General features: G+C 42.4%; 2 protein-coding genes across 3 annotated transcripts; one reads left to right on the top strand and one right to left on the bottom strand.

The window, feature by feature from the left end:
• Positions 1-332: 332 nt before the first annotated feature.
• On the bottom strand, positions 333-9,633 carry coa5 (cytochrome C oxidase assembly factor 5). The gene is made up of 3 exons (XM_080197963.1): positions 9,344-9,633; positions 958-1,041; positions 333-528 (listed from the first exon to the last, which is right to left on the bottom strand). Exons 1-3 carry the CDS (start codon positions 9,443-9,445, stop codon positions 487-489), a joined length of 228 nt encoding a protein of 75 aa, XP_080054089.1. The 5' UTR covers positions 9,446-9,633; the 3' UTR covers positions 333-486.
• Positions 9,634-10,160: 527 nt separating this feature from the next.
• unc50 (unc-50 homolog (C. elegans)) lies at positions 10,161-25,755 on the top strand. Of its 2 annotated transcripts, none has more exons than XM_080197572.1 (6): positions 10,161-10,299; positions 13,030-13,311; positions 16,764-16,884; positions 20,481-20,620; positions 23,542-23,643; positions 24,798-25,755. In XM_080197572.1, exons 2-6 carry the CDS (start codon positions 13,032-13,034, stop codon positions 24,932-24,934), a joined length of 780 nt encoding a protein of 259 aa, XP_080053698.1. In that variant the 5' UTR covers positions 10,161-10,299; positions 13,030-13,031; the 3' UTR covers positions 24,935-25,755. The 2 variants fall into 2 exon arrangements, with proteins under 2 accessions (XP_080053698.1, XP_080053697.1); XM_080197571.1 differs by having other exon boundaries at positions 13,027-13,311.
• Positions 25,756-26,744: the final 989 nt, after the last annotated feature.

Genomic DNA, 26,744 nt, shown 5'->3' with positions numbered 1-26,744 from the left:
GGCGGCAGCTTACCGCCTGCTTCTCAAGGAGGATTAGAGATGGGAAATAAATGCTGGTCTACCTAGCAAAACCCACATCCTGTAAAATAAATTTTGAAAATGCAACAAACACCCTCAAATGATCACATTCTGATTTCTTTAAGTTCTTCAGTAATTAAATTGCTCGTGCGATACAAAAGTCTTGTACAGGAAGTGAACAGTTAATGAAATTTTTGCAAAGATGCATTAGTACTTGCACTATTTTCTTTCCTTACTTGTGACAATAGAACAAAATAACTTCAGAAAACAAAATGATCCAAACAGATAAGCCGCATGAATAAATTAAACATATATTCCAAAAATTGTACCTTTATTCTCATATAAAAGAGAACAGTCAAACATTAAGTGATTTTCTCAGAGTACTATTGTTTATACATCAAAGTATTTATCATTCCAAATCATCAACATAATTCAATTCTGCAGCATTCCTCTATCATAGTTGAACTGCTAATATCCTTTTCTTCCTCGGAACCGAGTTCTGTTATCCAGCTTTAAAACAAAATCCATAGCATTATAATGAATTGCAATGTGATAATACTACTTTTGGTTGAGACTCATTTGGCATTTTAAATAAACAAACTCTACTCTCCAATAGAAAATATTGTTTCCCTCCATGATTCCAACTATTCTTCGGAAAAAGTTACCTATGGAATAAGCTCTTAAATACACTCAAGTGTATTTTACATGGAGAAGACAAATTGCAGACCTTGTAACTGCTTTGAGGAAAAATTAACAAGTTTCAGGTTTGAGATCTGCTATCTTTGTAAAGCTCTAAGTCAATCAATATTATGGAATTTTGTGATAATTAAATGGTTCAGAGATTATTAATAGGGCTTTTCACCCAACAATACAGAACAAATATTATGTTGTGTTTATAAAACAAGTAATAAAAAATGGCATTTTAAAATTGATACATACCATTGATCTTTTACATTCAAAGAAAGTAATTTGTAATGCCTTGCAATGTCCTTCTTTTACGCATTGTTTTGGGGTTTTTCCTTCCTACTTGAAATACAAATACATCAACATTTAGGTATAATGGAATAGACATGACTTTTTTTTGCCAAATAAGGTTTGATATTGATAGAGTTAATTAACTTGGCTGGAATTTTGGAGTAAACTTGCAAGAGGGCGGCATGGTGGCACAGTGGTTAGCACTGCTGCCTCACAGGGCCAGGAACCTGGGTAACTGCTGTGTGGAGTTTGCAAATTCTGCGTGGGTTTCCTATGAGTGCTCCAGTTTCCTCTCACATGTGCAGGTTAAGTGGATTGATCATACTAGATTACCCCTTAGTGTCAAGGGATTAGCAGGGTAAATAATGTGGGGTTACTGTTGGTGCAGGCTTTTTGGGCTGAATGGCCTCTTTCTGCACTCCCGGGACTCTATGTTATTCCTCTGCAAGGATGTGCCAACATAATTGCTAAAGTGTCTGTGTTCAGAGCAGACCATGTTTTTTTCATAGAATCATTCAATGGATGCAGCTTAGGAGATCATTCAGCCCACTATGCTCTTTGGATAGTTTTTTTTTCAATGAATTCCATTCTGCTATCTAAATCATGATCCTGCACTTTCTTCTCCTTGACGTATGTAATGTACTTCATTATCCTTTTGAAAGTTACTATTGGAACAGCTTCCGTCATTCTTTTAGGCATTGCACTCCAAATCACAAGGACTCGTGATTTTTCCTCCCTCATGCCTCTAGTTCTTTTGTCAATTACCTCAGATTTGTGTCCATTGGCTATGGATTCCTTTGCCACTTCAAAAAATGGTTTCTCCTTAATTACTTCCCTTATCATTGATATGTTGTTCCCTTGTTCTAAGGGGTGCTGTCCAAGATTCTCCATTTAATGCAAGTGCCACATCCTTGTTCTCATTATGCAGTCTTCTCAATACCCTTTCCAAAGTCATCAAGGTGCCCAGAATTGGCCACAATACTCCTGCTGAGACCAAACTGGTATTTTACAAAAGGTTTGGCATTACTATCTATTGAGCAGCGCTAACATTTTTTTGTTTTAATTTCAGACCACCAGCATCCACAGTATTTTGCTTTTGCTTTAGCACAGCTTCCTTATTTTTGTACACTTAAGAATCCATTTATAAAGCCAGGAATACAATTGTAACACCCTTTCAAAACAACCTGATTAACTGGTTATGATGTTATCAATCAATAAAGGGAAACTTTAACACATTATAAATTTCAGCAAAGTGGTCTTACACTTAATGACATGTACTTGCCATACATTAGCAGCAGGCACTACCACTTCACAGTGCCAGGGACCAGGGTTCAATTCCAGCCTTGGGTGACTGTGTAGAGTTTACACATTCTCCTAGTGTCTGCAGTGATTTCCTCCTGGTGCTCTGATTTCTTCTTACACTCCAAAGATGTGTATTTTAGGCAGATTTGCCATGGTAACTTGCTCCTTAATGTCCCAAGATGTATACATAAGGGGGATTAGAGGGGTTATGGGGATAGGTCAGGGGGTGTGCCTGGGTAAGATGCCTTGTTGGAGAGCTGGTGCAAACTCAATGAGCAGAACGGCCTCGATCTTCAATGTAGGGATTCTATGGGATTAAACATATTAATGGATCTCCCACAGCAAAACAGATCTGCCTTTTTAGAATGATGTGGAGATGCCAGCGTTGGACTAGGGTAAACACAGTAAGAAGTCTCACAACGCCAGGTTAAAGTCCAACAGGTTTATTTGGTATGCTTTCAGAGTGCTGCTCCTTCATCAGGTAAGTAGGAGTCCTGTTCACCAACGCGGCATATATAAAGACATATATATACAAAATTATTTTACAAATTGAGTTTGTGTCTTTACATGCCCTGTCATGAACAGAACTCCCACTTACCTGATAAAGGGGCAGCACTCTGAAAGCTAGTGGCTTGTGCTACCAAATAAACCTGTTGGACTTTAATCTGGTGTTGTGAGAGAAACTCCTTACTATTTTTGGAATGATACGGGGCAGCACAGTGGTTAGCACTGTTGCCTCACAGCACCAGGGACCCTTCTTCAATTCCCAGCTTGGGTCACTGAGTGTGTGGAGCCCGTACATTCTCCCAGTGTCTGCATGGGTTTCTTCCGGATGCTCCAGTTTCCCCCCTCAGTCCGAAAGGCGTGTCCAAAATTCTGCCTTAGTGTACCCAAACAGGCGCCGGAATGAGGCGACCAGGAGATATGGACAGTAGCTTCGTTTCAGTATTAATGTAAGCCTACTTGTGACAACAATAAATCAACTTTAAACTTAATTAGTTCCACTACTCTTGCTCTTTTCCCAGAGCCTCAAATACTTCACTTTCAAAGTGCCCACCTGATTTCCTGTTTGCAAGTTACTGTTGAACCAGTTTCCATTGACAACTCACTGCGTTTAACAATATAATCTCCCCTTTTAATAAAAGCGGGAGTAGCTATGACTAATTGCTTTGCAGTGAGATCTCTCACTGGAGAGTGATCGGTGATATTTGCCGTTGTGATCGTTTTGGCGTGATTTTGGCAATCAGAGCGTTGGTTCTGCCTCCTCGGGGCCCCGCTGGTAACCTTGGTACTTTAGGACCGAGGGACTAAATGACCACTCAGGAAAACCATGTAATGGGTGATCTGGCGAGATCGGCGAAAGGAATGGGTGTTCTGCCTGAAAAGCAGGTGACCGGATGGGTTGCGAAGCGGACAAACAACAACCCCGCAGACGAGTCTGTAACTGCTCTCTGTGAAAAGTCAAAAAAGCTAGGTTACACAATAACTAACTTGAAAGAGTCAGTAACAAGATCAGTCTCGACCCAGACGGAAGGGATGATCTTGAGACGAAACCAAACCACTGGGCACTATTGGGTGGTAGACTCGGGTCCCAGGCCAGAGGAACTTGTCACCCCAATATGTGCAGACAAAGAGGCCGTTGTAGATGAGCCGGCTTGGACGGCCCATCCAGCTGAGGAGGTAGAGATAACTACTTGTACCTTCTACAGCAAGGCCTACCAAGCCTAAAATGTGGGAATGGGAACTATGGCTAACATCTCCAATACCGCAAACAATGGAGGTACCCAGGATGAAGGGACCTTCATTGAGACTGTAATAATTGAATCATCACAAGACCACTCAGAGGTTAAGGAGGTGGTGATCCACTATCCCGCTGATGCGTTGTATTGCAAGCCCTGTAATACCATACACCCCACGGTTGGTGCGTTTAGAGACCACCTCAAAACAGTGCATAAGACCAAGAACATTAAGACCAAATGTTCTCAATGCGGTAAGTCTGGGGAGTTCCATTCTATTGCCTGTCACTACCCGAAATGTCAGGGTGAGGGTCGATCCTTGACAGTCGGGCAATATCAGTGCGGCGCTTGTGAATTGGCCTTCACAACAGAGAGTGGACTCAGCTAGCATGAGAGACACCGACATCCCAGTTCTTCACAACGAGAAACGCGCGAAGAAAGCACTGCCCAAGACCACAACCAAACGGGGTAGAAACAAGAGTACATGGTCTGAGGAGGAGGAATCAATCCTTGAAGAGCTTGAAAAGAGATCTGCCAGTGCCCGGTTTATAAACAAAGAGATTGGCAGTGTTTTAACATCTAAAACTGCCAAGCAAATCTCAGATAAGCGCAGGTTGCTTGCAACGGCAAGCAAAACAGTAAACACTGCAGCACGGGCAGATTTTGATGTACATCCGGATTCCGAGCAAGACCAGGAACTGGAAGAGGCAGATGTCGGGAACCCATCCCCGCATGTAAGTATCGCTGGTAAACCTCCAGCCCGAGTCCCTAAGCATTGGGATGTGGATGAACACCTGATCCAGGCGGAGGAGCTCCTGAATGCGAGGAATGCTCTCGACAAACATGCCTTAGCAGTGGGTATAGTTGAGAGCATCACTGACCTTCTGATGGGCGGTGTGACAAACAGGCAAAGAAAGAACGGTCCAACGGCAAAGGTACCTAAGAAAGACAGCCGGAAGGTAAGGCACGAGGATAACAGCAGAGCGAGAAAGAGATGGGCAAAACAGAAATCCGTTTTCAGAGCAACTCAACTGCTCTATAAGAACAACAGGCACCAGCTGGCTCGACAAATCATGGGCGCGCCGTCACAAATCACTTGTCCGTTATCCATAACTGGACTGGAGGCTAGCTTTCGGGAGAAACTCTCCAGCCAGAATAATAAAGCAAACATAAGCAAATTCACACCATACAGCGGGAAAACGGATAAGGGTGAGTTGATGAAGCCGATCACCACAGAAAAGGTTACCCAAGCGATCAAGGGTATTAAGGAGACTAGTGCGCCTGGACCAGATGGTCAAAAGTTGGAAGACATCCGAGACATCCATGAGGCATATGAGACCCGTATACCTCGCCTCTTCACCCTGTGGTTGGCCTCAAGAACAATCCCGAACTGTATGAAACAGAGTCGGACAGTCCTTATCCCAAAGTGCGAGGATAAGGAAGGCCTGAAGAGCATTGACAACTGGCGTCCAATTACAATCGGTCCAATGCTGCTGTGCCTCTTTTCTAAGATCATGGCGAAGAGACCGAGTGAGACAGTCGAAATAAACCCACGGCAGAAAGGATTTTTAGCAGCTACTCCCGGATGCAACGAGAACATCGCACTGTTGCAAAATATCATGAAGGGAGCAAAGAAAAATCACAAGGACCTGGCCGTTGTTTTTGTTGACTTGGTGAAAGCGTTCGACTCGGTGGGTCACAAACTGCTCATCAAGTCATTACAGAGAACCAAGCTGCCCAAGGCCTTTGTAGAGCTTATTCAGGAGCTCTACACTGGCAACACAATGGTGGTCGAGGGCAATAAGTCCAAGACCGCCCCAATAAACATCGAGAGGGGTGTCAAGCAGAGAGACCCGCTCTCACCAATATTATTCAACATTGCAATGGATCCATTGATATGTAGTCTCGAAGAGGCGAGATCTGGTATCAGCATGATGCTAGTTGGAGCAAGAGTCAACTGCTCAGCTCTTGCATTTGCAGATGACATCGCCCTTCTTAGCGACTCATACGTCGGGATGACCCGAAACCTGAAGATTCTCCAGTCTTCTTGCGACTCGACAGGTCTGGCTGTCAACACCAGCAAGACCAAAGGCTTCCACTTTACCTGTAAGAGGAAGACTTTCATATACAATCAGTGCAAGAACTGGCAGATTCGGAAGGAAGATATTGCATACATCCCTCCAGGGGAGACCGAGAAATACCTGGGAGCCCGGATAGATACATGGGCTGGCGTAGGTGGTGGTGCATGGGAGGAGAGACTGAAGACCTGGATTTCCAGCTTACAGGCAGCAGCTCTCCGGCTGAGGCAACGCGTAGAGCTGCTTACAGTCCATGTCATCCCGAGACTATATTTTCATTTGATCCTGTCAGAAGCGTCTCAGAATACGCTGATTAAACTGGACCAACTTATCCGAAATGCTGTCAAGCAGTTCCTGCACCTTCCACCCCATACTACAGATGGCATCCTCTATTCACGGGTTCAGAACGGAGGTCTGGGAATTCCCAAGCTTGAGATCCAGATACCATCTGTGGTGATCCGAAAATGGGAGTCGCTGTCTACCTCCAATGACTGAGTCATTCGCGCCTCTTTCCAGTTCTGCGAGCAGAACATTGGCGAGAACATCGAAGAACTGAGATCTCTCAAGGCGTTGAGGGAGATCGAGGACTTCATGCCAACGAATGAAGAGAGCAGCAATGATGAAACGGAGTAATTGAACATGATCAGAGCCGCATTACCAATGCTTGGTGCGGAGGAGGCAGGTCCCAAGAAACCAGTGAACAAGTATGCAGGGTGGAGGGAATGGGAGTTCTGCAAGTGGAGGCAGCTAACCTCTCAAGGTGTCGGAATGCATTACTATAATAATGACAAAATTTCAAACAGTTGGATTAAGGCTGCATATCAGCTGAAATCCCATCGCCGCATCAATAACTTATTACTCAGATGCAATCTGTCTCCCACAAGGGTAACCCTGTCAAGAGGGAATCCCTTCGCCACAAAAACCTGCCGAAGGTGTGAAACGGGTTTAGAAACTCTCGGTCACATTTCTGGCTTTTGCCCGTTTGTTAAGAACTGCCGGATTAAGTGCCATAATAAGATCCTGGAACAGCTGCGCAACTATGTCGGAAAATACGGCTGGACATCCTACCTTGAACCACGAATTATCGCCAAAGGCGGTACCCTCTGGAAGCCAAGAGGGAGAAAGATCAACAGGTTGCAGTGGTGGATGTGACGGTACGGTTCGAAGACAATTGCGGCAGTCTGGAGAAGGCATGGCAGGGAAAGTGCCAGAAGTACCAACACCTCGGACCAGAGGTTGAAAAGTTGACTGGATGCCTGGATCCCCATTTCTTTGGATTTGTTGTTCGCGCTTGGGGGAAGTGGCTGGAGAAGAACAACAGCCTCATGACCTTCCTGGGAATAAAGAGATTCCAATCATTCACCCAACAAATTTCAAGGCTCACCTTGTTGCTTACGTTGGAGCGACTGGGGATCTTCAACGACAGGTGAGAGGCGACTGAGACCATAAGACAAGCTGGCCACTTGTCAGACCATTGGGCTTATAGCCCGCCAGGAGGCCATATGAACTTATATGGTGGACTCTTAATTAACTGTTTGTACTGTCCGTGTATGTCAATTTGTATTCATTGATGACACCTATTCCATCAGCAGGTGCTATGGTCCACCTTGTTGACCAACAAGGGGTGTGCACTCGGTGGGTCGTGCTTGGGTGGCTCTTGGGTGTTGATTCGAGAGGTGCCCAGTGCGTCACGTCCGTTAGTGTATGCTAACTCTGGACTGGTCAATGGGCAACACGTCAGCTCAGTGGTTAGCACCGCTAACAATGGAGTTAAGGTTAAAGTTTGTTTATTGGTCACAGGTGGGGTTTGCATTGGCGCTGCGATGAGGTTGCTTGGGGTTTCCCTGTTTTCCGAGCTCTGGGGCCTGTTTGGATCAATGCACCTAACCAGCATATTGTTCAGAATGTGGGAGGAAACTGGAGCGCCTGGAGGAGGCTCACGCGGACACGGGGAGAATGTGCGGACCCTGAACAGGGAGTGACCCGGGTTGGGAATCGAGCCCAGGCCCTTGGCAATGTGAGGCAGCATTGCTAACCACTGTGCTGATCAGATTACAAACAGTTGACCTATCAACCGTCCATTTACTTCTAAAACACTGCCTAGTTCTGCCTAGACTTCCGACTTGGGTTAATGTCTGTAGGAGTTTGTACATTCTCCCCGTATTTGCGTGGGTTTTCCCTGGGCACTGCGGTTTCCCCCCACATCCCAAAAACGTGCTTGTTAGGCTGATTGGCGACAATAAATTGTCCTGTAATTGGATTTCCCTTAATTTGACATAAATATAGCTCTCTAAATTTTCACCCTCGTCATTATGAAGGGTTTTGTGCACTCAGTACCGGCAACCGGTACCGAGAGATCTCGGGGTACATGTGCATAGCTCCCTGAAAGTTGGCACCCAGGTTGATAAGGTTGTTAAGGCATATGGTGTGTTAGCTTTTATTGGTAGATGGATTGAATTTCGGAGCCGTGAGGTCATGTTACAACTGTACAAAACTCTAGTGCGGCCGCACTTGGAGTACTGCGTACAGTTCTGGTCACCACATTATAAGAAAGATGTGGAGGCATTGGAAAGGGTGCAGAGGAGGTTTACCAGGATGTTGCCTGGTATGGTAGAAGGTCTTATGAGGAAAGGCTGAGGGACTTTTCATTGGAGAGAAGAAGGTTACGAGGTGACCTGATTGAGGCATACAAGATGATCAAAGGATTGGATAGGGTGGACAGTGGGAGCCTTTTACCTCAGATGGTGATAGCTAACACAATGGGACATAGCTTTAAATTAAGGGGTGGTAATTATAGGACGGATGTCAGAGGTAGGTTCTTTACTCAGAGGATAGTAAGGTCGTGGAATGCCCTGCCTGCAGCAGTTGTGGACTCGCCAACTTTAAGGGCATTCAAATGGTCAGTGGATAGGCATATGGATAACATTGGAATAGTTTAGGTTAGAGGGTCATTAGATTGGTTCCACTGGTCGGCACAACATCGAGGGCCGAAGGGCTTGTACTGCGCTGTTATGTTCTATAACCTGGCTCAATCACCTTTTAGATCTGGGATGACTCTAGACGTCTAGTTATACCATCTCTACCTTAGACAACAGCTCACGTTCCTCAATCAATATCAGTGGGCCCTTGACTGTGGTTCCACTAGAGGTAGTCAAAACCATCGACGAGCGACGTAAAGACTTGAACAAGGCACTCAGTGAGTGTATTAAAATAAGTAAAAATGCCACTTCACACCTTCAGCACACAGTCATGATTCAGTAAGCAGGCCCTCAGGTCCTCTCTCACCCCAGAACAGGCTCTGCCATCCTCCTCCTTCTCCTCATAGTATTTAGGCATCCCTGTGCGGTCTGGGCAGCGTCCAGAAAACCTCCAGAACTGTCTGCCTGGCACTCCGAATATTCTAGAATAGGTTCAACAGAAACGTTTTTAAAATTCATTACACTGAGGATATTAACACATAATGTCTCTTTTTCTCTGGCTGCAACCACTATTTACCGTCCCGCCCGTTGAATACTGGGACAATCTCTCCGTCAACAGGGCGACTCCGCGCTGCACCTTGGGATTTGTAGTTTACTCCCTGAAGCGCCCGTCAATTGTGCGGACGTGAAGGACTACAGCTCCCGGCATACACCGTACCAGGCACGCATGCACGCACGCACACACAGCGTCAAACGCTGTCGCTCCCGGCCAGGCAACGGGCATGCGCAGTGTGAAGGCCACAATCCCGCCTTGCGCTCCCAGCACATCCCGTGCTGGGCATGCGCAGTGACAAGGGCTGTAGCTCCCGGTCAGGCAATGGGCATGCGCAGTGTGAAGGCCACAAACGTGATTTGCGCTCCGACCACAAACCCGTGCTAGGCATGCGCAGTGACAAGGGCTGCGGCTCCCGCTAAGGTAATAAGGCGTGCACAGTATGAAGGACTACAGCTCCCGACAAACACACCGTTCCAGGCATACGCACTGTCAAGGGCTGCGGCTGCCGGTCAGGCAAGGAGGCATGCGTAGTGTGAAGGACTACAACGCCGGGCTCTAGGGTGGCGCATGTGCGTACCACTGTTGGCCAACGTCAGCGCCGTTGTTGGCTCAGTGTTTCTAATCCGGGTGAAAGGAGAGGGGGAAGTGCAGAGGTTGCACTCAGTTCCCCCTGTACCTAAGTTTCTCCATTGCGTCGGCTCAGTAGCACCCCTGAGGTAAGGTAGCAACGATGGCAATTGCGAGGCAGTGAAATCGGACAGGGGAGGCTGTAGCGCAGATCTTCCTCCTAGTCGGTTCTCCGGGCAGGCAGACAGGACGAGGGCACTGGGCCGCCTTTGCTCGAGGGCATTGGGGCCTTGCCCAGCTGCTCAGAGGAGTCTTCTGCGGGTCTGTCTGCAGAAATAAACTTGCACCGTATGGGCTGTAAAGATGTGAGGCCCTGACTATTGTCTCACAGTGTGCCACATAGTTAAGGAAGGTGCTTGGCCTCATCCAAAAACTGCTGAGCTTCGTTTGGTCGTTGGCGTCATTTTCTTCCCAGGTTGACTGCCTGAGTTGTCCACCAGTCAGTCTATACGCATTCCATATAAAGCAAATGAGTCTAGTCCATTATATCCGTCATCCATTTTATCCTCAGCTTCCCTGTCCTCTGTTTTCAAGTGAGCTTCTCCAATAACTAACATGGCCAAAAATTTTATATTTTTCTGACGAAGGGTCATCCAGACTCAAAACATTGGCTGTATTCTTTTTCCACAGATGCTGTCAGACTGCTGAGTTTCTCCAGCATTTTGGATTTCAGCATCTGTAGTACTTTGCTTTTATCTACTTATTTTTCTCTTTGTTATGCACCAAACCCTTTTTTGTTGCAGCTGTTTGCAAGCACTTTTCCATCAGTCTTTCTGTCTGTGTAGGATTTGTGGAACATCCTCCTGCATGTCCACATTGGATTTAGCTTGCCTCAGTTTTTATGATGAGATGCAAAGTCATTTGGCAGAATGTTCATCATAATGTTAACTAATGGTACCTGTTAGGAAATGTGTCTGAGGATGTGTTTGACTCAGTTGTATTCACTCTTACAACATTTGCAACTGTCTACTGTATGCTTGGGTTAGGTTACTGAGGGATCAATCTTAAATTAACTTCTTCAAGAGAATATAAAACAAGATTCATTATCTGTTCCAAAACTTGAGGTTTATTTTTAAGGTTGGTTCAGTAGTTTGAAAATAATGATTAGTTTTTGTTGGGAGGGGGTGGCATCCTTCTATTTACTAAGAGAAGAGTGATTTCAGAAGCCCAAAGAGAAAATGCTGGAAAATCTCAGCAGGTCTGGCAGCATCTGTAAGGAGAGAAAAGAGCTGACGTTTCAAGTCCAGATGACCCTTCGTCATTGCGATTAACAGCAGGCAGGAATGTTCCCTTCCTGTTGGGGAACACTTCAACAGTCAAGGGCATTCAGCCTCTGATCTTCGGGCAAGTATTCTCCCAGGTGGCCTTCAAGTCACAGGACCGTGCAGAATCGCCGAGCAGAAAGTGATAGTCAAGTTCTGCGTACGTGAAGATGGGCTCGTTCGCGGCCGGGTGTCCCTGGAGAGGGAGCACGCGGTGTCCGCGGGCACAGTCGAGGCCTTTTGTGCCTGATGAGCACCGCAGGGGCTGAGGTGCCTTATAGACCCCGACAATCACATTTTGATTTGACGTGTCTTAAGTTTACTTTGTACTTTTTGTTTCTGTTTGGGCTGTTCCCCCTCCTTTTGGGGAGCTGCCCCCTTTTTCTTTGTCCGAATGTAATTTAAGTTTGTTTACTTGGTTCGACCCGAAAGACCGAGATGGATTGGACTGAAGAGGAACTGGGATCTTGGATTCATGTCACGTTACCTGTAATCCTTGCCTGGGCTTGCAAAATCTTACCAACTACCGTGGTTTGAGACAATTTGCACCTCTTTAATCTGTGCTTAATCCCCTCTCTACTCACATTGTCTACCCTTGTAAAAACTTGGTTACCTGTTAAGAGCCACATTCCAACCATTATCTTGTAATTGAGTCTGTGTCTATATATGCCCTAGTTGTGAACCCAACTCTTCACTCACCTGATGAAGGGACAGTGCCCCGAAAGCTCATGCTACCAAATAAACCTGCCGGACTTTAACTTGGTGTTGTGAGACTTCTTACTTTGCCTACCCCACCCAGTCCAATGCCGACGTCTCCACATCATGATATTTTCCAATGTCATTGAGCTCCCTAAACAAAATTTTGAGCTTGTTTTCTGAAAATTTGTGGAAATAGGCTTCACTGGCTGTAATCTGTCCTGTTTGTGAACAGAACTCACTTACCTGTTAAGAGTTGCATTCCAACCATTATCTTGTGATTGAATCTGTCTATATATGCCCCATTTGTGAACCCAACTCTTCACTCACCTGATGAAGGGGCAGCGCTCCGAAAGCTTGTGGCACCAAATAAACCTGCTGGACTTTAACTTGTTATTGTGAGACTTCTTACTGTGCTTACCCCAGTCCAATGCCAGCATCTCCACACCATAATCTGTCCAACAGCACAGTGTATTCACTGAACCGATATTTTGTCCTGTCAGGTGGAATGGAAAAACAAATTGCACATCAAAAATATTGCTAACTTAGTGTTTTCTATGTTTGTATTTGTAATTTAATTATATTTTGATATTCACCAAACATCTAACAGTGAGGAAAGAAAAATTCAGCTATCTTAACTTCTTATGCAGCAAAGGCATAACAGTCCATTCAGCAATGTTTTTAACCTAAATGGTAAGTTAAGTTTGGTTATGGAAAAAAAAATGCAGGCAAGTGTGCTATTGCCAAGGTTGGTTGGAAGTTGATCTTTTGTTGGGAATATGAATATTGCAATGAAGTGTTGGTTGAAAGTGTAATTTTTACATTTTCCTGATGTAAGTATTGTTCTACTTTTGGCAGCAGACATGTTACCAACGACGGCATATAGTCCCACCAATCAGGGGAATGGTACGCTAAGTTCCAGGGATGCTGCACGACACACAGCTGGAGCCAAGCGGTATAAGTACCTAAGGCGGCTCTTTCGTTTTAAACAGATGGATTTTGAATTTGCCATTTGGCAGATGTTGTACCTATTTACATCTCCACAGATGGTGTACAGAAATTTTCATTACAGGAAACAGACTAAGGACCAATGGGCCAGAGATGACCCTGCCTTCCTAGTTTTGCTCAGTATCTGGTTATGTGGTGAGTGTTCTTTGAAAAAATTTCCACTGTGTGAAGTCCAATTATTGGACATGAATGGTGTTGTGAAGTAGAGTATGCTGTTTGCATTATTATCCAAGGGTGCTGTCATTTCTAAGACTGATGGTAACATAAACAATTTGTAGAAGGTTTACTTAGAGAATTCTGTGAATTGCATCTTTTGTGTATTTCTGACTCTTTATGCATTAATGGGGTGAGGGCATCACTGGCAAGGTCCATTCCTAATTACTCTCAAGAAAGTGAGCCGTCTTATTTGGTACAATTGAGTGTCTTACTTCTTCAGTTTAGACGGCAGGTAAAAGTTAACCACATTGCTGTAGGTTTGGAATCCCATAGGCCAAATCAAGTAAGGATGTAAATTTTCTTCCCTAAAGGACATTCTTCCTCCTTCAGGTGCTCTGCTCTAAGAGAGCATTGGCAAATATGGTCCCCCATTGGATTGATTCATGACTATTCTTGCAACGTACCGCAATGGTTTGCATTGCTTTAGTCTGTGTGGCTGACCAAGAAACTCTTCTGTTCTTACTGTCTGCCATCAGGGGTATTGGAAGGATTTACAGGCTGATAATCAACCTATTTGGCTACATCATGAACACACGTCTGTGGCCATCAAGTCCTGAAGTGGGAAGAGCTTCTGGCCCAGAGATAGGGACATAAAATCATAAGACCTCTAAAGGGCATTAGTGTACCAGATGCATATATTTCATGTCACCATTAATGATACTACCTTTTTTATTCCAGATTTATTTAATTTAGGTGTAACTTCCCCAGCTGCCTTGTTAGGATTTTTACAGGCCATTAGTCCAATCCTGTGGATTACTTGTCTAGTAATGTAACCAATGTGTTCCTGTGCCCTTATTATGGAATTAGAGAAGCCTCAGTGCAAATCATAGATATCTATCCAGTCTGATTCCAATCCCTACTTTTATTCTGTATTCTTTCCCCTTATTTTTTCAAATGCATCTTAAATTCCTATGTGATTCAAATTCAGTGGCCGGTTCCAACAATGCATTAATTGTCTAATAGCCCTTTGTGTGAACATTCTTCTAATCATCTTCTACATGTTTCTAATAGCAATCCTAAATTTCTGCTACTTTGCTACAGATTCGTCGAGAAATGAATTTTCATTATTTACCTTCATTCGTGCTTTGAAATCTTTTATTCTATTAGATTCTCCCTTGCTAATCTCTGCTGAAGTGAATTTAACCCTAGTTTTTCAAACCTGTATTCCTCCTTGGTATTACTCCAGTAAAACTACACTATCCCTTTTCCATGGTCCCACTATCTGGTATTGTGTTTTAACTATGGAAGAAGTCTGGAACATAGCAGACGTTGCTGACTGGGACCTAGTCAGTGTATATATAATGGCTGTACTCTGATCTCATCATCTAATGTGATTAGCTGTTCTAATGTGGCTTCTGAAACATGTAACTCTTTAATATATTGTTCAATCAAAAATACCACTATTCAACAGCACTGAATATGAATTAGTTACCACGGAGCTGTTACAGTGCAGAAGGTGGACAATTAGTTCATTATGCCTACATTAGTTCTCTAAATGAGTGGTTCACTTAGTGCCATGCTCCCATCTTCTTCCTGTAGCCCTGCACACTCTTTGTTTTGGGATAACAGTCTAGTTCCCTTTTGAATGCTTCAACTGAACCTACCTGCACCACACTCACGTTGGGACTCTGGGTAATGAGTCATGCTGAATAAGAATATTCCCTATCTAGGTATTTGAGAATATTCAGCTGCGATGTTTTGAAAATTCTGATTACCAAATTGTGTGTACATGTATGCATTGACTATCATGAATTAACTGTTGCCGTACTGAAACAATTATTTTTGCATAAAAATATGAAATATGAGCAGATGAAGACAATTTAGCTCCTTGAGCCTACTCCATCATTCTGATCTTCATCATCAACTCCACTTTACTGCCCATTATCTGTATCCCTTAATTTCCTGGGAGATCTGAAATCTATTCATTCCTTTAATATATTTGGTGATGGAGCACCCACAGCTTTCTGTGGTCAAGAATTCCACAGGTTTACAACCTTTGAGTGAGGAAATTTCTTGTCATCTCGGCCCTAATCGATTGTCCTCTTATCCTGAGACTCTGCCCCATGTTTTAGATTTCCCAGTCGGAGGAAACCACATCTGTACCTATCCTGCCAAGCTCCTTCAAAATCATACATATTTCAATATGGCCACCTCCCATGCTTCTATTCCAAAGTTTTTGCCTTCACAATGCCATTTAGAAGTTAACTTCAATGTTCATCTATCTTCTGAATGCAGTATGAAGGAAGATTTTGACCAGTCCTGGTCCAGTTTGAAGTAACTTTCCATCTTTGTGATCATCTGTTAACATCACTTAAAAAGGGCAGGACTAGATAATTACTTTAAACACTGCAGATACCTGTTTATTTCAATCAAATGCAACCAGTATGGTCTAGAAGTGGAAAATGTAACACTATTCCACTTCTAAGGTGAAAGATATCAAATAGAATATTTCCCTCATCGCTAACTGTTCTTCTGGAATATTGCAATTTTTAAATCACAATAATAATTGTGCATTGGTGTACTGAGATTCTTCAGTGTGAGTGGTACAGATCAGAAGAACCATTTGGTCCACACTAATGTCTGTGCTTAAACTAATTGTTCTTAGCCAAAGTGAAAAATACATAGAAACTAGAAGCATAATGATCATTCATTATGATCATGGCTGATCATCAAATTCAATATCCTCTTTACACCTTTACCCCTATATCCCTTGATCCCTTTAGTTCCAAGAGTTATATCTAATTTCTTCTTGGAAGTACACTTTTTGACCTCAATTACTTTCTGTGGCAGTAAATTCCACAGATTCACCACATTCTGGGTAAGAAATTTCTCCTCATCTCAGTTCTAAAAGATTTACCCATTATCCTCAAGCTATGACCCTTAGTTCTGGACTCCCCCACATTGAGAATGTTCTTTTTGCATCTACCCTATCTACTAATTCTGTTAGAATTTCATAAGTTTCTGATCTATTTCTTCTAAACTCCAATGAATATAATCCTAACCGACTTAGACTCTCCTCACAGATCCCAAGAATCAGCCTGGTAAACCTTTGCTGCAGTCCCTCTAAAGCAAGGACATCCTTCCTCAGATAAGGACACAAAAACTGCACACAAACTCGAGCTGTGGCCTCACCAACAACTTTTACAATTGCAGTAAAACATCCTATACTATAATTATTTCAACAACTCAAATCATAAATTATGATAGGACCACTGTGTGTTTGTGCAGTGAATTTTTGGATCAGTGTTTAAACTTCCTGCTAGTTTTTCAAGATGTTAATTACAAATGGGTTATAAAGCAAATATAAAATGATACATTGTAGTGAAAATCTGTAAGAATTCAATGTGCGAATTAATTTTTGTTCTTTGTAGTCTCTACCATAGGTTTTGGATTTGTGTTAGAAATGGGATTTTTTGAAACAGTGAAGCTTCTGCTCTGGGTGGTCTTCATTGACTGTGTAGGGGTTGGATTATTGATTGCAACATTAATGTGGTAAGTTTTAAAAACACTTCATTTTCATGTAGTGGTTCCCAGCCTTAATATTACAAAAGAAAATAGAGGCACGCCTATTTTCTCCAACTGAGCTGCTCGCGGGTAAAAGCTATTTACCTCTAAAACCTCCTAAAAGCACGCCAGGCCACCATTTAATACAGTTTTCATTAATTTAAGTTTACAATGAAAGCCTTATCACCATTTGTATGTCAAATATATTTCTTATTGAAAATGTACACTATTTAAAAATGTTTCCCATTAAATGATTTGATTGTTAGTCTTGCCAACAATACTAATGTGACACCTGGGCCTGCCTCAGTGAGCAGAATCTCTTGATTTGGGGAGGAATTGATGACAGGGTAACTCACAGTTCCTGCTCCACTGATGGGCACTCCCTCCTTCTGTTTTTACATAAGCTAGTGTTGGGAATGCCAACTCGCACAAGTAGTTTGTGGGAAACGGTAAAAGTACTGCTAAAGTGTGATCTGAAATAGATTGGCATTCTTGTCCCATAAGCAACCAAAATACCAGAGGCATCTCTGCAAACTTTGGTTTCAGTGTCTGATCCATCTTGAGCTGTGAATTTCTTTTATTCTTTTTATAGAGTTATAGAGCAATACAGTACAGAAACAGGCCCTTCGCCCAACTGGTCCATGCTGACCATGGTGCACTCCCGGCTAGTCCCAATTGCCTGTGTTTGGCTCATAAGAAAATGTTTTCTGCAGTTGGGAGTGGCTGTGCCAGTAACTGCTGTTGTGCCCCTTTCTACATATTGCTATGACTATATCATTCTTTCCCTTTGATGTTACCCACCCTGTGCACCCAGCTTTTAGCACATAAATGTCACTTTCCTTATCTTTCCACTTTGAAGTTACCTCTTCTATATCCCATTATTCCCCTCTAGTCACATAGGTAAACACTTGCTTTCCTCACTGGTATGCTAATTCACATGTCAACACACTTTCAATGACACTCTCTTTGATTCAAGAGAAAATGAGCTTAAATGAATCACGTACCCAGTCAAAGTCTTCCCTACTCGTAGGGGTAGTAGTATTCAAACTTCCTTTGTAGAGTTTTAAGATTCATGGAAATGAGACTGAGTATGGTTTTGCCGGCAGGACTTGCTGGACCAGTTTCAACATCTCAATCGACCAATTTGTCACTTTGATCTGAAGCCTTGAAATTTATGTGTAGTAGTCAGAATGTTCTTTTTTTTCCCTGCATTGTAACATTCAGCTCATTCAGATGGCTGAATATGTCTGAAAGCTTGGCACACCAAGGATCATTGAATATTAAATCTGTATGGCAATTCACGCTGAGCCGAAAGCTCTTTCAGCGCATTATGGAGCCCAGTAACACGAGAGAAGACCTCTCCCCAAACGGCCTTTGCACTTCTATGTGCACGAGTAAACCTTGGTACTTGGCTATGATCTCTTCATCCAAAATAGTAAACAAGTGCAATTTCGAAAGATGTGACTTCACATAATTCACAATTTTCACTGTTTGGTCTAACACCGCAATTAACTCAGATAACAATCATAGATTCCCTACAGTACAGAAGTAGGCCATTTGGCTCACCAAGTCTGCACCGACTACAATCCCACTCAGGTCCTATTCCTGTAACTCTCATTTACTCTGCTAATCCTCCTGACACTAGGGTCAATTTAGCATGGCCAATCCACTTAGTTCGCACATCTTTGGACTGTGGGAGGAAAAGTTAAAGTTTATTTATCAGTCACAAGTAAGGCTTACATTAACACTGCAAAGAAGTGACTGTGAAATTTCCCTACTCGCCACATTCCAGAGCTTGTTCGGGTCAGTGCACCTAACCAGCTCGTCTTTCAGATTGTGGGAGGAAACCTGAGCATCTGAAGGAAACCCACGCAGATGTGGGGAGAGAGTGCAGACTCCACACAGGCACTGACCCGAGGCTGGATTTGAACCTAGGTCTGCGGTGCTGTGAGGCAGCAGTGCTAACCAAGTGCCACTGTGCCACCCCAACAAGGGCTTGGCAAGTGACCAGGCAGTCCTTTGCAAAAGGAGAAATTCTGTTTGATAGAATAACCAATAAACATAGCTGACATTGGTTAAGAGCTGGCAATATCTGCTGATGTGTGTGGACACATCAATCTGCAGGGTAAATTTTCCACTCATTTCTTTAAGCACCTGTTCAGTACTGACTGACACTTCACCAGGGTGCCGTTTAATTGTACTATAAGAAAGAGGAACTTTGTTGATTACTCTCAATGCTTTTGCATGCTGGCAAAATGAAGCTGTCAGCACTGGCGTGCAGCTTCTTCAATTTTGCTATGAGGTCAGCTGCCAGGTAACTCGCCTCGTGTGCATTATCTGAAACCCACACACACGCTTATCATACATTTATTTTGCTTTGTTTTGTCCTCTCAGACTATCAAAGTACTATCCTTGCAAGAGAGAGAATGATATTTTGTATTGAAATGGCCTTTCAATTTATTTAGTACCTTTGCAGCATTTGACAGTTCCTCCCTATGAATTAGGCATTTGGGATCGGGCAAGAGGCATCCTCTGTCCAGAAAAGGCCAAGTAGCAGTTGCTGAACTCTGTGTATGAGCTTCATTTTTTTCTCCTGAGGTTCCGTTCTTTCAGCCACATCTGAATCGGAAAGAGATTCCTCACATCTCAAGAGCTAATCCACAGCAAACTGTGGTCAAGCACACCATACTGCACAATAAATGCCCTGCAGGATCCACTTAGAATCATAGATTTCTTAAGTGCAGAAAGAGGCCATTTGGCCCATCAAGTCTGCACTGATTCTGCAGCAGAGCATCCCATCCAGGCCCTATTTCCATGTATTTACCTCACTAATCCCCCTAACCTACACATCTTGGAACACTAACAAGCATAATTTCAGCAATTAGGTCCTGCCAAGCCAAAAGCTACTCCAAAGTTGTATCCCTAATACAACTGCATGCAACATGAAGTTCAATTTTTGGTTACCTTCTAGTATCATAGGGTCCTCTTTGACTATTGGAGCTTTTCTCTTAGCCCACTACATTTTACGTATGTTCCATGTAGCCTTTTCTCTAATTAGAGCCTTTCTCCTTTTTTCATCTGTATTGGTTCCTTTTTCTTACCTCTATCTTCTTCCCCTACTGGTAACTTTTTTTTAACTTCTATCTTTTTCGACTTCTCTCTGTCTCCCTGACTTCTGGCATTTTCACACCCTTTTCGTGTTTTTGCTTTTTGCGCAGGCACATATGGCTTTTGCCTTCAACTCGGAAGGCATACCAGATCCCAAGGAACTTTGGGCTTTCCACTCGTGTCAGCTGGGATAGAGCTGTACATGCATACTTTGGGTTATTTACATTAACTCCATTCCAGTATGTTTCCACTTTTTCATCTGGCTCACTATTGATGTAGATCTTTACTTTGTCATGCCCATAAACTCTGGAATTATCTTCCAATATCTTCTCTTTTATTCCAGTATACTCTATCTTAAAAAATCCCTGTCAAATAACACCGTACCCTCAAGTATGGGACTATCTCTTCATTAAAATGCAGATTAAAAGTCCAAATAGCTGTTTTGTAATGTGTACACTGTAATATTTTGTTTCCAGGTTTGTCACCAACAGATATTTGATGAAGCCTCTGAGTAAAGGCCATGATGTGGAATGGGGATATGCATTTGACATTCATCTGAATGCTTTCTATCCACTTCTTGTGATCTTACATTTTATTCAATTGTTCTTTATTAACCGTAAGTCTCCTCTTGTTTGAGCATCTTTATTTTTCTAAAGTGTGAAATTCTTCAGTCTTTCAGACTAAACGTTGCCATTATGCACTTAGAATCACTTGAAAATGTGGAGAGGTGAAATTTTTTTTTTAAATTTACAGGTTTGAAATTAGTCTGGCACAGTCAAGTCTCTCCAGATGGCTTGTTTAAATGTATCTTGCAGGAAGCTGAGTTACACAGGGTCAAGGCTTAATCTCAACTACAGTAGCATCTTTCCTGCTACAGTGGGAGACTGAATAATCCTGTTTGGGAAGAGGTCCCACACCTTGTTGCTATCCAGTAATTGGGCTCAGTTGTGTTGATTACAAAATTGATTAGTCTGATTGCTGTCCATCAGGACTCATACATGAATAATGGTCATTTGGACAAGATGCTAGAGTACCTATCAATATCTGTCATCTAGGAGTCAAGGTCTCGAACAAAGGAGCCAAAGGGGACGCACAATGTTTAGCACTGCTGCCTCACAGCGCCAGGGACTGGATTCAATTCCGGCCTCGGGTGACGTCTGTGTGGACTTTGCACATCCTACCTGTGTCTGCATGAGTTTCCTCCGAGTGCTCCGGTTTCCTCCCACAGTTCAAAGATGTGTGGGTTAGGTGGATTGGACATGCTAAATTGCCTCTTAGTGTCAGTGGGGCTAGCAAGGGTAAGTACGTGGTGTTACGGAGATAGGACACGGGTGGGATTGTGGCCAGTGCAGATTCAATGGGCCAAACGGGTGCCTTCTGCTCTTCTGCGATTCAAATGGTGGGAAAAAACAGAAATTTTTAGAACAGGGATACTTCCCTCAACTTCCTTCTTGCTTAATGTCTTTTGCCTTTTTACAATATGACAATAATTAATTCATACTGGCTTTGTTTAAATGTCAGCTGTGATGTAGTCACTAAATGTATTCTTCCTTATGTTATATACTTATGTTATATTATGTTATGTTATATACTTCATTGCATTGACATGATTGGTAGTGACCCATATGTTCAGTGGGAGGGAAAGCTCCATAATAGTCAGCTCCAAATTCCACTGAATCATCTGAAATGTTGATTGCTGTACTTGCTGCATCTTAACCTACTTTTCCAAAGCTAAGCCTTTATTTGAAATGCTGCAGCCTTCAGTTAAATCTCCAGGCCAATCATACAAAAGAAGACCTAAATTCTAACTAATGCTGATTGACAAATTGTTCCATAGTACAATTTGAGGAGGATGTCCAACATAATCTTCCCAGGCCAGCTTAGGTTGGATAATAAATGCCTTAATAATTGCTCACATCCCAAATATGAACAAATGTAAAAAAGAAATAAGCTTCTGTAACATATGGTTCTCTTCGAATGTGTGAATAGGTTTTGCTTTAGTAAACACGAAAATGACAGGAGAAAAAAATGAAGCATGAAATGTATACCTGGTGCATGCCATACTGAGGAAAGGGACTGCTCACTTTCATCACTAGCTGCAATGCCAAATCTACCAAATGTTACATTTTCAAATAATAATCACTAGTGCAGAATGCAGTAACATCTGCTTGTTCCCCATCTGCCTGACATAATGATCCACCATCTATACTAAATAGGTGTAATGTGGTTTTGCTAGAAACCTTTCAATGCAAACCGGGTCCCCAAACAGGGTTCTTGTATTATTGCTGAAAAAAGAGACATGTTGCCAAAGCTTTTCATCTTGTACTCATCAAGCCAGATTTGTAAGAATACCAACTATAAAAGTTCTGTTGGTGAGAACTTTCAGACATCTTACCAGGGCTTGCAGTTCGTCTTCACACCGGGGAAATGCTAGATCGATGGTGTCAAGACCTTTTGAACTTTATCCTTTGTTTTATGAAACCTGTTCTCTAAAACGCATTTCTGCAGAAAGACTCTGCCTGTTTGTGTGTTTACTGGGGGAATTATTTTAGGAATAGAGATATAGTTACAATGCTTGATTACAATTGTCTGTTAACTAGCACCTACAACTTGGGAAAAAGGAGTTTTGTTTTCCAATAGAGAATCATTCTGAGTTTGTTGAAGGAGCTGATTAAAGTCTTTATTCTGGATACCCTTGGTGGCAGTAAACAATTGGTTATTTTGCTAAATAAATTAAATGTTTAAATTAATGTTATAACCTGTAGGGTAGTGGGGCTAGATGATACGTGCACTCCTCCCATCCTGATCATAACACCAGGTATATAGGCCATATTTCCCACTGAATGGCAGATCGTATCAAACAGCATGTCCCTTTGGCAGTTTGCAACAGGCTAGGTACTGACTGTAGCTGATTTGCCTGTATTTGCAAAACTCATTCCCAATGGTAATGTCTTGACAAATTGGAGTGGACCTGCCTGGTTTGAATTGAAACAAATTTTGACAGTTAACTGTTCCATGATACATTCTTCATGGCAGTGCCTCCACCAGTCAGAGTCTGCTTGCCGTCCAAACAAAATTCTCTTCTCATACAGTATAAATTGTTCTCTTTACAGTTGGTGTTTTTGTGAATCTGTCCTGATGAGTACAAGATGAAAAACTTCAGCACCATTTCTCTTTCCTTTGGCATCACTCAAGTTCTGTACTATCAAACAACAATTGGTTCTTATATTTCGATGTTGCCAAGTGAAATTAGATCAACTAGTCTCAGCACGAGTGACCCAAGTTCGTACCACAAAATTCAGTATTGTTAAAGAGTCTAAGCCTGAATTTACTGATGAAATAACTGGTTTGGCTGCATTAGTAGTTTAATAAAATAATCCAAGGTGCCTACAGTTGTATTCAGGTTTCGTACTGCCATGTTGCTATTCGAATTGTGCAACACCTGCAATTCAAATGTGGTTAAGATAATTTTTTGTATAGGTTGTGTTAGCTATTTAAACATTTTATTTAATTGACATTTAATATTTTTCCCTGCAGATATTATCATCAGAGATGGGTTTCTTGGTTACTTTGTTGGTAACATCTTCTGGCTGGTTGGCATTGGATATTACATCTATGTTACTTTTCTTGGATACAGTGGTAAATATAAGTTTTAAATGCATTGTTTTACGAACACAAAATGAAAAGAGCTAAATTGTAGAGATCTAATTACTTCACTTGCATTTGTTTTAACTTTACTTTCCTTGGGCACAAATATTAGCTGAAATATGTATATTTTTGTGTGAGCCTAGGCAAACGTACATTTGCTTAACATCCAGCAGAGGTCGCACTGCAGCAATGAGGAGTAGATTGCTGCTTGATTGTCTTGTTACAGTGTGAGCATAACCAGTATTCCCAACTAATTTAGTCTAGGCCTGCATCTTTCCTATTCTTTATGGCCCCCTGTTGCATCTGGTGGTGCATGTGTCGATCGAATGGCTCAGAAACTAAGATTTTTAAAAATATTGCTGGTGCCACAATTTGAATCAGTTGCACCTGGGGATGATTGTCATCCCCCCCCCCCCCCAGCCCTCTCCCAGCACAAATATGTGCTCCACTGAGTTTGGCACTTCAACGCGAGTAAATACACATGGTATTAGTTGAATGTATTAACCAATAATTGGTTTCTGGGTTACAGAAAATAAACTGGGGATGCAATGGATAACATGTCACAGAATTCCTACAGTGCAGAAGCAAACTGTTCGTTCCATCGAGGCTGCACCTACTCTTCAACAAAGTATCCCACCAGGCCCTATCCCTGTAACCCCACATTTTTACTCTGCTAATCCCCCCCCAACCTGCACATCTTGGGACACTAAGGAGCAATCTTTTAGCTTGGCCAATCCACTAATCTGCACATCTTTGGACTGTGGTTGGAAACCGGAGTACCCGGAGGAAACCTGTGCCAACACAAGGAGAATGTGCAAACTCCACACAGTCACCCAAGTCTGAAGTGGAAACTGGGCCCCTGGCACTGAGATAGCAATGCCAACTACTGTGCCATTGTATCGCCTTGGTCACACATAATGGCCTGTATAATGACCCATGTGGTTTATTTTCCTTAGTCTAGTTTTCATTTCTATTGTTACCAGTTTACTTTACATCATGAAAACTAGCTTTTTAATCCACCTGTTCTTTCATGTTTGATTTGAACACGAACCTCCCCCTACCCTACTTATCTAGCCCCATTGGTTTATTTTATTCCTTTCTCTCTTATGTAGCCATGTGCTGATTTAACATGTTTCTTCCTTCAGCATTGCCATTTCTGAAGAACACAGTTGCCCTACTATATCCATTTGGTCTCCTCATCCTTTTGTTCTTGCTGTCACTGGGGCTGGGTTGGAACTTCACGAAAGGATTGTGCTTATTCTACAAGTACAGAGTGCAGTAGAAGATGTGAACATCTAATCAAACATTTGCTGAACATTATGTTTGCTTTTGCTGTGTTGACAATGTGTAATGCAGCTTTAACATTTGTATAAGTTGTAAATAAGTTCTGTACAGACTGATATAAAAAATATCCAGAGACACTTGAGAGAAGTTCAAGAGTAGAATTGCTTTGTTTTTAAATGTTTGTTCAATTGTGGCAGAACTTTTTCTATTGCGTAAATGGTTGAACATTGAACCCAACAACCAGATCAGATTGTATATTTTATATTTATCAAACCTTTCAATGAATTACATTCCTTTAACAATAATAGTTTGGACAGTTTTTTTAAAAAAATAAATCATACCTTTTTATTAGGAAGCTGTAATTAACATTTCCTTTCTCAGTTTTTCTACCTGAGCTATCGGGTCATTGAATTTATTTATAGGGAATGGGAGACTGAAAGGTCCATCTGGGTGGGACGGGGGGCATTTGTTCCTGAGGGAAGGGGTGTATGGGGAGAAAGGAAAGGGGAAATAAGTTGGCTTTTCATTTTCAAATAATTTTTCTTGGTTTGGTTACTGATCTTCTCCCCTTTCCAGTTGGTTTAGTGCTCATGGCAGGCTGCACAAAAACCAAGTGAGTTTCTAATCTCTCCACAAAGTGAGCCCCCTCGCTGTTGAAAACACCTCCTATGTGAGCTGTAGAACTGGTTATAAATGATTTATTTTTCTTGGCAGGTCATGAGAAACAAATGTTCAAGTATCTGACCAGTTTGTGTGTTAACACTTTTGAAAACCTAACTAAAGTTATACATTTTTAACAAAAATAAAGCATTGATGTGAACAAAGACTAATGTTAATTTCTTCTGTGAACTTTGTGAATTATAAAGGATGAAAAGTTGCCAGTGCATAATAGGACTGGCTTCACCAGGTAACATGGGGACCACAACAATGGCAACTTGTATTTAAGTAGTGCCTTTACTTAGTAAAATGTCCAAAGATCCTTCAGCGAAGCTTCTCAAACAAAAGTTCAGTGCTTAGCCACGTAAGACGTTGGACAGTTAACTGCAAGTTTAGTGAAATGAGTAAATATTAAGGAGCATCTTTGAGAAGGACAGAGGAGTTTAGGGCTGTCTGGCGGTATAACCATCACTGGTGTAATGAAAATCAAGCATGTAGAAGAGACCAAAATCGGAGGATCACGGAGATGTGAGCAGGTAAAGAGAGAGTGAGGGCCAGGAGGAGTTCAAAAACAAATGTAATACTTTGAAATTAAGCTGTTGCTGGATAAGGAGGTAGGCCAGCGAATGAAAATGGGATTTGATGTGAATGAGGTTATGGCAAGCAGAATTTTGATGAATACCAGTTTGGAAGGTGTGCTACCCAGAATTGCTTTGCAATATTTGAGTCTGGAGTTAGTAATGGTGTGGGTAGCTTATTTACATAATCTTTTGGCTTTCTGTGAACTAGGAGAGCAGGGAAGAAATGTTCATGCTGCTGGAATCTGCTGAAAATAGTCCAGGAAACTTTTCTGGTTTAAGGGAAGATTGTTTATTTCCCTTTTAATAGTAATCTTTTGTAGTACCCAGTTCAAACAAATGCTTCTGTAGTTGAGTTACTGAGGGTCATTCCAGTCACAGTATGAGGCAGGCGCAAGGGTTTGCCATGCCTGGTGTGCATCTGTGCACTACTTCTCAGTCCCTTTTCCACCTGCTGCCCACATTAGGGCATATTGGGCAGTTGTGGGCTCTCTGAAGTGTGGGCTCTCTGTGTGCTTATTCTGCTTCTGTACATTGGGTATAAACTATTCCAATTGCCTATCCCATTGAGTT

The sequence above is a fragment of the Carcharhinus amblyrhynchos genome, chromosome 10, assembly GCF_965287045.1.
Source record: "Carcharhinus amblyrhynchos chromosome 10, sCarAmb.v2.hapA, whole genome shotgun sequence".
Taxonomy (NCBI): Eukaryota; Metazoa; Chordata; class Chondrichthyes; order Carcharhiniformes; family Carcharhinidae; genus Carcharhinus; species Carcharhinus amblyrhynchos.
This window is presented reverse-complemented; position numbering and strand designations above follow the sequence as displayed.

Bases quoted from the DNA above. Each gene is read 5' to 3' on its own strand.
- coa5 (XM_080197963.1), bottom strand. From the start codon at position 9,445: ATGCCTAAATACTATGAGGAGAAGGAGGAGGATGGCAGAGCCTGTTCT. The intron at 1,042-9,343 runs GTGTGAAGTGGC...TATTTCAAGTAG, and splicing joins ATCATGACTGTGTGCTGAAG to GAAGGAAAAACCCCAAAACA. The intron at 529-957 runs GTATGTATCAAT...TTTGTTTTAAAG, and splicing joins TTGAATGTAAAAGATCAATG to CTGGATAACAGAACTCGGTT.
- unc50 (XM_080197572.1), top strand. From the start codon at position 13,032: ATGTTACCAACGACGGCATATAGTCCCACCAATCAGGGGAATGGTACG. The intron at 13,312-16,763 runs GTGAGTGTTCTT...TGTTCTTTGTAG, and splicing joins GCTCAGTATCTGGTTATGTG to TCTCTACCATAGGTTTTGGA. The intron at 20,621-23,541 runs GTAAGTCTCCTC...TTTTCCCTGCAG, and splicing joins TCAATTGTTCTTTATTAACC to ATATTATCATCAGAGATGGG.